Source organism: Liolophura sinensis, chromosome 6 (assembly GCF_032854445.1).
Source record: "Liolophura sinensis isolate JHLJ2023 chromosome 6, CUHK_Ljap_v2, whole genome shotgun sequence".
Classification (NCBI taxonomy): Eukaryota; Metazoa; Mollusca; class Polyplacophora; order Chitonida; family Chitonidae; genus Liolophura; species Liolophura sinensis.
The window spans coordinates 60,944,351-60,954,909 of NC_088300.1; the positions used below are offsets into that span (position 1 = coordinate 60,944,351).

Consider the following 10,559-nt stretch of genomic DNA (forward strand, 5'->3'; position numbering starts at 1 on the left):
CCATCAATGCCCTTGGCAGTAAAGAGCCTGGAGTAACCATCAATGCCCTTGGCAGTAAAGAGCCTGGAGTAACCATCAAAGCCCTTGGCAGTAAAGAGCCTGGAGTAACCATCAATGCCCTTGGCAGTAAAGAGCCTGGAGTAACCATCAATGCCCTTGGCAGTAAAGAGCCTGGAGTAACCATCAATGCCCTTGGCAGTAATGAATCTGGGATAATCCTCAGTGTTCATGGCGGTACAGAATTTGGGTAGAAATCAGGGATAAGAGCACTGAGGAAACTGTTGCATACATGTATATCTGTAGCCACTGCACCAAAAAATCTGGGTATACATCTGCGGCCAAACAACTATTACCAAATGTTCAAATGTCAAGAGGCCGTATTCTTCCCTGATTTAATAATTGTTGGCAGCTGCCACATCTCACGCTTTTGTCGCTGCTTTTGTTCAGCTGTACTATAGCGCAACTTTGCATTTACTGTCCAGTGGGTTTTCCTATTTCTTGTTATGGTTTTCCTTTCCGATATCATGGTTTTCTTTTCCGATTTATGGTTTTCCTTTTTAATGCTGTGGTTTTCCTTTCTGATGTTATGGTTTTCCTACAGCTGTTGGGAGTTTCCTATGTGATTTTCACAATTGCCTCTAAAGTGTCCTAGTTTTCCCCTCTTATATCCTGGATTTGCTCTCTCGTATTCTGGCCTTGATATGTGATGTTCTAGATTTCCCATTTGATGTTTTGGTTTTATATTCCTCAAGGCTCGTTTCACTTGATCCGGATGTTACTCGACGAATATGTGTTGCTGGCAGTGGAGGCTCAGTTACATAACGAGAAGGAGCAGGAACTGAACACCTGTATGGAGAAACACATGAAGACAGGTGAGAAAATAGTACTCCATGATTTATTGTGTAGTATTCATTTCCATCTGATTATCGTGTAAGACTATAAGGTAACGCATAGGAATCATATCATGTTTATACTATCCCTTTACCAATGAAGTTGGGTTTAAGACAGGAGTTATTGCATTATAAGCAGAAGTCCTCTTTTCACAATTGACTCTATTTGTGTATTGGTAACTCGATCTTAACTTATTGCGACGAACGTATTTACGAGAAAAATCGCACACGCTTTGCTCTTATCACAGATGAATTGGGCTCCCGGCCAAACATTTCCACCACCCCTGGAACATGTTTCCTTGCCAACCGACCGACGAGCGTGTCCAAGGGTGGACTGGTTACCACCCCCGTGAAGAGAGAGCACTGCCTAGACCAGGGATTGGATGATGACCCCTACGGTTCCCTGCACACCCCAGACCGCGACCCCTTCACTAGCCCTAACCACCTCAATCACCTGTCAGTCATGACTCAGGTATGTCCCATTGCAAGATGCTGGGAAGAAAACTGTACTTGTTTTATCATCTTCTGGAACCGAATTTTGACTTCAGTCAAAAATTGAAATATGATTTTAGAGCTGTAAATTTAAATTTTGACCACGTCATGAATGTTACCTTGTGTCAAAATATCAACCAAAAATGAAGCAGGGTGGCAATGTTTTATATTTTGACTTAAGTCGAAAATGTCTTTGTGGAATCGGACCCAGGTCTCTATATTTACATTAATAAGTAAGCTTGTGTTTAATGAAAAATTAAATGTGAATGACTGACAAGTACACTCTAATGGTATCCGATGACTCTAATGGTATCCGATGACTCTAATGGTATCCGACGGCTCTAATGGTATCCGATGAATCTAAACGTGTCCGATGACCTTATGGTACCGAGTGTAAGGATACCATAGACATGATCTCTACATTTATGGGATGATTATCGTCTCTTTGGGATTCTTCACGTATAGACTAATCTGCCATAGTATAGGTCACCGATCATTGATCAGTAAGGTACCGTGCTCGATTGAAAACTTCCTCTAGAAAGCTCCTATGGAACTTACCTCACTGATATAAGAGATGGACATATCAACAAAATGAATAGTTTCTACAGAATGCTGATAAAATCTAAGCATGTCCCATATTTTCAACGACTGCTTTTCCTTTTGCTTTGCATTGTTTTAATGTTATTGTGGGTTAAATACAGTATTTTAAGTAATTCTAGACCAATGATGTCTAATGAACTGCAGTTAACCTCGCTCGCTATCACAGTATCATCACTGATCTGGTTTTACTCGCTATGCCGTAAGTATTTGAATATATTTTATTGACATTTGATGAGTAGTAATGCACTAGTGTCACTATTTATGAGTAGGTATGGGAATGATTCGTGCTAGAAACTGTATCTCCTCTTGCCTTGCTTTCAGGCTGTTAATGGTGCAAATCATCCCCTGACGCCCCCGATATCCCCAATAGTTGTCAACCCAATGAGAGGTAGTGTCATCAACCAATGCCTGTCCTACCCAAGTGCCAGCCAGTCAACAATGATGCCTCATGGATACCCTTATATCAGTAAGTATCACCATCACGAACTACACGGGAAATGGAATCATACTCTTCCGCTGGCTGTTACTAAAGCATCACATTTTGTATCACATCTTCGAATGCAGAAAGTGTTTCGTTCGACCCATATGGAACTGTGCAGAAAAGCTATGTAGGGAAGTTTTTCCAACCAAAAAAATTTTAAAAAATACTCGAAAGATCACTACTTTGAAAGTATGTATATTATCATTCATGTCATATCTGCCCTTTCCAGATCAACAAGATACGTACGGGAGTTTATGTAGTGGTTATTCTGGAGGGTACGGGAGTAGTTCCTATAGCAGCCCCTTCCGGTCAGCCTACAACTCAAGCCCTTATTCTATGAAGGGTGACCTTGACCCCGGCTATCCTTACCTTGACCCCCAGTTCTCGGCTGACCCCTATTATTCTTCACCACTGGGTCCTTACCCTACTGGTGCACAGCCAAACTACGGGAACAGCACCGTACACGCTCAGACCGGAAGTGCTTTCAATGTTGTTCAAAGTGGTTCATCCTACGGCGGCTATACAGGTAATATTTAATCTTGTGGCAAGTTATATGCATTGATTGAATTCCAGAACATGTTTACTCTAAATCATCATTTGTTAATATAAAAAATGGAAGCGACTCTCTTGCTTATATATTTATTTATTTATTTGGTTGGTGTTTTACGCCGTACTCAAGAATATTTCACTTATACGAGGGCGGCCAGCATTATTCTAGGGGGAAACCGGGCAGAGCCCGGGGGAAACCCACGACCATCCGCAGGTTTCTTGCTTATAGACGTGTAGCTATTGTTAGTATACTTCTGGATTATTGACCATAAAATGGGCTAATGACATGACCACGTGATAATCCCTAGAGTTAACACTGCTAATACAATAAGGCAGTTGCTGATCGGCTCTCTGTCAGTATATGCTCTAAGTTGGTGGAACATCTGAGAGCACACGATGTATGCCGTTTAATCAAAAATAAGTTGTTATTGGGACTGTCCTAATACAACCGCAAATACCGCTGTATAGTAATAATGTTGAAAGCTACGGCAAACAAACAAACAAACCTGTGGTGAATGTTGATGTTTCTTAGCCGGCATCTTTGAGTAAACTAGAACTTCTCAAGAAAAGATGTTTCAAGATGCTGTAACTATCCTCTAATTCAGGTCTGGGGTCACCGGACTATTTCGGGTACAGCCAGCCGACCAAGCCTTTGGTAGAGCATGTCTCTGTGATACAACCCAGAATGGGAGCCGGGAGTCATTTCCATCATACCGAAATCAGCGACCCCCTCAATTTGCTGGACAAACCAGCCAGGCACAAAGACCTCGGCCATGTCTTCTCCAATGGCAACCCGGCCAGCTGTCACAGTCCACGGGTTCCAGGTACGATGCTGTAAGACTGTGTTTCCTGTATGTAATCAGAACAAAGGACTGCAATTTAATCTGGGCACACCAGTTTCTTCCACTTATTAAGCTGACTGCCACCTTATTATATATAGAGAATCTGTCTTAAAACAAATCGAACAGATAAATATGTACACGTACCGGTAACTAAAAAACTAGCGTTTTTTAATATGCTTCAGTAATATACCTAGTACCACAATCGAGTATGAATTGAAGGGCCAAGGAGTCTTGTAGTGATTAAATACCTATAGCTGTCTTGCTTTTTACGAAGTTTTCTTTAGGACCCAATATTCATGATGATTTATTCACCATGTAGCGAAATTGACCAAAAAATCATACCGAAATTGTCCACGATCTGCAATCATATTACTCTGTCCTTTACGGCCCTGTTAACAGCTTACGCCTGTTTTTTCCAGTTGTCCAGTCAACGTCTGACGCTATCGGTTCTGCGGGTGACTTGCTGGACATGGCGGTAAACGGCATGATGGGAGACCACGAGATGGCGCCACCGTACACAGACCCAGGGCCCCTTCCATCAATAAACACAGTGTTCATGAGCTGAAAACTACATACGGAAAAGCCTTATTATTTATAATGTTGCTGAATGTAGTTAACACGTGATTATAATGAATGCAGAAGAGATATATTTATCATTACCCTCTTCATTTGTAGTCACACACTTTTTTAGACAAGATGGCGGATATTATGTGGCATGCTGAGTACTTATTTATTGCCATTTTGTAGACATTATGTTTATCATGAATGATTTGAAAACTGTCACTAGATGACAGGGTGCACTGTTTTAAGCTTTTGCTTTCCGAGCTAAAGATGTTAAGAATGCCACTGAAAAGACTTCGGCGCCAGTTGTATTGCAACGCTGTTGTTTGGATGATTTGTAATTATGTGTACTTTTATCCAGTGTTTATGTTTCAGCATCCAAGGCCTATAATTATTAGGGTTACATTGATGTGTGAACTTACCATAAAAGTGAAATGTATTGTAAGATACAAAATTTTCAGACATGAAGTAATTACCCCAAAATTTAATAATATTTACAAAAGATGACCGTCAGGTGATTGGTAAATGTATATACATGGACCTTTGTCTTCCTATTGCCTTTTGTTGTCCAAGGACAATAAAGGGCATCAGAGACATAAGAGAAGTTGCATATTATAACTTCTGACTCCAAACTTGAATTAGTTTACCTATCTAATTTGAGCTCATGCTGACTTCCTCTCCGGACGTATATGAGAAGGTCTGGCAACAACCTGCGGATGGTCTCTCCCCGGATTCCTCCTACCATAATGCTTGTCGCCGTTGTATAAGTTAAATATTCTTGAGTACGACATAAAACACCAATGAAATAAATAAATAAATAAATTCTAGTTTGACGTTACAAGTAACATGTTGAACTTTTAACTAACAGGTCTGTGTCCAATCCTAGCGCATACTGCACGTGGATCAAACAGATGCATGGAATTATTCATAATCATTGTACCATATATATTCATATCGAGATACAGATGCCCTTATTCCCCTTATTTATTTATTTATTTATTCATGCCTTAAATGGCTTGGTGCTTTATGTCATACATGTACGGTATACCCAAGAGTATTTCACAGGTCATCTTCATGGGCTGCGAAAACTGGGAAAAGCCAAGGAAAAGTATTTTTAAATTATGGGCCTGTGTATATATTGGGAAATGAGTAGTGATCTGTGAGTAGACTATAAGTCTGAACCCTCACAAATTCTTTAGGCATTCATTTGCATCGTACAGAGAGGACAACGTATATATAATCAGACCTAATGGGGCATATAATCTCACCATATCGAAATGCCTTGCAAACGTTATATTGTTACAATATGTTGGAGGTGAGTCGTCGTGATTTGTACATACCAATACATTCGAGGCAGCTCGCTCCTGTGCTTTTTTCCAGATGCGGCAGACAATTCACTTTTTGTAAGCAAAGAAATCTGTGGCAGTTTTAGAAAGAAAATGTACCACACTTTATCTTTGGCGAAACTGAGAAAAGGTCTTTTGCAAAGGATCACCTAAAAGGTAATAGAGAGACTTTTTTCATCCCTTTGAAGTGGCTTATTCCATATATTATGCGAGAGAATATCCCACACCACCTTCCGGTACCACGTTTGCAAAGCAAGTGGAATTCCACTTTACACTAGGAAGAGTGGGCTAATTTCAGTGTACACTATATTGACAACACCACGAAGAGTTTAAAACCAGAGCAACGACGTGTGATAGTTGGAAATGGTTACACGCACTGCGATGAAATACGGTCTCTTGTTGATTTACCTCAGTAACTCTTAATATAAATACTTAAACAGCAGCAATGTACACGTTCCCTAGTACCATGGGTTAAGCACAATTAGGTAAATAAAATGCACTGATGTTAATTACAATTTATTATTATTATCCATTGGTCTAGAATTATGGCCTAGAACTGTTTTGATATGATCACATTTATAAACGGTAAAATGAACACAATGTAAAGAGACCAGACCATGAGATCTCGTGGTCCAAAATCAGAATCCTGATTCATGCAATTACAGACAACATACGAGGCTAGTGACCCATGTAGGAGGTTATTGCAAAACACTATTATGGGAGTGTTTGATCAAACGGATCCATTCAATTTGTTTCAAAAGCGTTTATGGCTGAAGTCTGATGTTATCGCTGTGACAAAAATTGCTCATTAGAGTGGGTAACTTAATGTATGATATTGGCAACATTTCATGTGATTCATATCGAATACAGTATTGTTTAGTGCAATGATAAATAATTCAGCGCTATTCCGACTATTCACAGCAACAACAAAAAAAGGTGAGGGACACGGATGCTTAAGCAAGCCCCAGATACCAGATACCGAGGTAAAAAGGTTTCTAAACTAAAATAACGAATCAATTAACGTATAATCACTTAGCATGATCGTCTATTTATTACTCTATGTATTCCCTAGGAACTATATGATAAAAACTGTATAAAGTTAATAGAAAGTCCGGTTGATTTTGTGTAGCAGCATTTTTTCTCTTTCAAAATATCATATTTGTTACTGGTATGTCCTCGTCTTATTAAACAGTTGAAGGCTGGACGTCAGTCTCCACTGTAGCTGGTATGCTCGTGTCCCATTAAACAGTCCCAGGTTGGACGTCAGTCTCCGCTGTAGCTGGTGTGCCCTTGTCCCATTAAACCCCTACAGCGTCATTCTCCGCTGTAGCTGGTGTGCCCTTGTCCCATTAAACAGTCCCAGATTTGACGTCAGTCTCCGCTGTAGCTGGTGTGCCCGTGTCCCATTAAACAGTTCCAGGTTGGACTTCAGCCTCCACTGTAGCTGGCGTGTCCGTGTCCCATTAAACAGCTTCCTGTTCCAGCTTGGACGTCAGTCTCCACTCGTTTGGTGGAGTCGGATAGAGCCTCACTGCATGTCCCCATCGCCATCGTATGTGTTAATAAACGTGGCTAAAATAATAAAATGAACAAAAGCTACACAGATTGCCTATTTCTTGAGATGTGCGAGAAAAGCTTAGATTAGATAAATTAGCCCTTGCGAATCTGTCATCACCGTTGTCATCCAGTCATTGACCAAGTTACTCATTTTTTTCTGATTCTCAGACTTCTAGTGATCTTTTAATAGTGTTTTAAGAGTTTTGTTTGGAACATAAGTTTCATCACCGAAAGTAATTTTCATGACATATTTTGCCTTTCGACATGCAACTGTAGGAAATGTATAGGGTAATAAAGATGTTATATCGGAAAACATTGTATTGTAGAAATGAGTTGATTTTTTTCTGCATGTGTGATACAAAGGTTCGACACGTTTACAAGTAAATATATGTTTGTGTGTATGTTTTTTAGATTTCAAAGTCAATACTTAATTTGCTGTTAAAATTAGTGAGTTTATTTTCCTAGGGGTGTGTTTAATGAGCCTTTCGCCGGAAGCTGGGTAGATCTGAAGGTGTATATATGAATGAATAAAGAATTATACTTCATGATAATCAATAAACATCTTATCACTGTGAATATCTCTGCATTCTGGTGGCTGTTTTTAGTTGTTTGTGCTTAACAAAATACAGGTGTACCCCCGTCATACCCTGTACGTCGGCGTCCAATAATATACAGTGCAAGCAACGTCAAGGTAATGTTAGGGGTAAAAAAATAGTGTATGTATGCTGGAATGTAGATTTTCAGATATCCAGGATAGTATACTATAAAAGATAACACTATAAAACTGTTCTACTGTGCAATGTATATTATTTACTGACGTTGTGGCGACAGCCTATTGTATGTATAAGTTTTCATGGTGAACACAGTTCACGTTCATGGTTGAAGTATACTGTGAACTGTGTTCACCATGAAAACTTGTACATACTGGTTTGTTCGCTTCGTTTTTGCATGTAACTTCAATATAAATAGGAATTCTTTTCTTTTTACACCTTACTCTGTTGAAGGCGATAGGTTGTCGCCGCAACGTCAATAAATAATATACATTGTCCAGTAGAACAGTTTTATAGTGTTATCTTTTTAGTGTATGTATGCTGATCTCAGGTTTTGCACATAGGCCTATACATAAAGCACAATGACACGAGGGTGTGTTTCTTCGTTGAGTTAGTGAGTGAGTGTTTGGGGTTTAACGCCCCGCCCAAGCCATTATACTGATACGGGTCAACCAGTCGTTGCGCTATCCCCTTCATGCTAAACGCCAAGCGAGGAAGTTACAACTTCCTCTTTCAAGGTCTTAGGTGGGACTCGACCTAGGATTGGCCCTGGATCTACCGCTCCCGAATCGGACGCTCTGCCAACAGTGGTTTCTTCGTTGACGTCCTACGTGCATACTAATTACCTTAAAAAATTCACAATTTAGCCTCCTTTCCATTGGAATCAATGTGACGGTAAATGTTAGGGTTGGGGCATCAAAAAGTACTACATTTATTAAGCTCACGTTTAACAGGTATGTCAAAAACACAGAGATTCTTAGAGATTCTGTATATCTAAGATCGGAATGGCTTTAATCTTTAGCAGATCCTCTAGTTCGCGTATACACACCTATATATTAGCATATGAGAAACGTTTTTCAGGTACACCTAATTCCCCAGCTGAGACCATTTTTATCATCGTTTTGCTTGTTTGTTTACTTCGTTGGGGTTTTACATCATTTTGAACTATGCTTCGGCCACTTTACGACTGTATCTCTTTTTAACAAACCTGTCTCGATGCCCGACATGTATATATACTGCATGCTGCCTCACTGAAGAATGTGTGCATACGAATGCTTGAGGTTTTAAGTCGTACTCAACAAGTTTGTCACCCATATTGACGACATCAGGTGTCTGTATATATTAAGTCTACCTGTGGTAAGGCGAGTGCATGCCGCCAAAGTGCTGCCGCTACTGAAGTATGCCGAAGACACCAGACATGACACCCTACCCAGTCACCTGACACTGACACCGGGCCAACCAGTCGTGTTTCCTTCTAAGCTCTCCTTGCTGACCGCCAAGTACCATTTTTTAAAGTCTTTGGTATGACCCAATCCGGGTTTGATCGACGCTCTAACCATCAGGCCACCAAGGAGGTCCTTATAGAGTCCCAGTCTCATTAAACTGACACCCTTGGCATATCCCTTTATTCTGTTCTAATAGGCGGAAGTACGCAGACTGCCCATTTCAAGGTCTTGGATATAGGGGCTGAACTCTCGGTTCCCGACGCAAGGACACTGTTCTAAACATCCATTGTTGTGCGGTCTCTTCCTTATAGCATTGTGACATGATTTACGCCATAATCAACTTTACTATGTCTTGGGCTGAATACAGATTTTCTTCTCAACAAAAATCATGTTGGGAACACGCATAACACGATTTTATGTTGACGCATAAAAATCCCGAAATTCAAAGAAGCGCAGAGAAAATACATATACATCAAGAACAAGGACAAAAACTCAATTTTGCTCCTTTGTAACATAAACTATTCAATGTGATTTTTTACCAGGCTCTGTCAACCGATGCGCCATAGTTGACACTGCGTTTATAAACAATTAACGCTCAGGTTTCATAACGACCATTACCATGCAAGCTAACAGGGCTTAGTTAGTTACACTCAGATATAACTGCTAAGCTGTAAAAAAAAATATTCACCAGATAGATTAACCTATACGATGGGTATCCATATTGTCTTTTTTAGTTATTTGTTGATTCTGTTACTGATGTCGTTGTCATACATGATTACTATCATAACCAATGTCCATTAATGCCGTTCAAAACGTACAAAATACTCGACCCTTATCCATTTGATGGTGTAATGGAACCATACACAAGGGGAGGACGTTAATGGAAATGTGTCACCAATTGCAAATCCAGTTAAAATAGCGTATCAACATTTTCAGCAAACAAAAACGTGGGCTTACATGAAACTCATTACAAGGGCTGCATTTGGGATGTTAGGCACAAAATTAAGAACTAAAGCATATAAAGACTAAAACCTGATCAACGACGACAGTGTGATACTTCGCAAATGACCACACGTGACCGATGAAATGGAAAAGCGAAAACTGTCCTACATATACAGCAACGTGTGGACCTGCAAGCCTAACGAGCACACAAACATAGTACGGTATTTTATTTGACCGTTACCAGGAATTATCCCGTCAGCTTGTGTGGAGGTGGACTCCGTTAAAAGATTTCGGATCCTGTGC

The 10,559-nt window shown here is 40.1% G+C and overlaps 1 protein-coding gene across 2 annotated transcripts in view; it reads left to right on the plus strand.

Annotated features, from left to right (window-relative positions):
* Nucleotides 1-7,942, plus strand: part of LOC135468012 (DNA-binding protein RFX6-like) — a 41,994-nt gene extending 34,052 nt beyond the window's left edge. For both annotated transcript variants that reach the window (XM_064746010.1, XM_064746009.1), the window contains 6 exons: nucleotides 753-872; nucleotides 1,139-1,362; nucleotides 2,304-2,448; nucleotides 2,693-2,989; nucleotides 3,618-3,836; nucleotides 4,274-7,942. In XM_064746010.1, the coding sequence (XP_064602080.1) occupies nucleotides 753-872; nucleotides 1,139-1,362; nucleotides 2,304-2,448; nucleotides 2,693-2,989; nucleotides 3,618-3,836; nucleotides 4,274-4,419 (1,151 nt within the window). In that variant the 3' untranslated portion in view covers nucleotides 4,420-7,942. The remainder of the gene's footprint in view (nucleotides 1-752; nucleotides 873-1,138; nucleotides 1,363-2,303; nucleotides 2,449-2,692; nucleotides 2,990-3,617; nucleotides 3,837-4,273) is intronic.
* The last annotated feature ends 2,617 nt before the right edge of the window (nucleotides 7,943-10,559 follow it).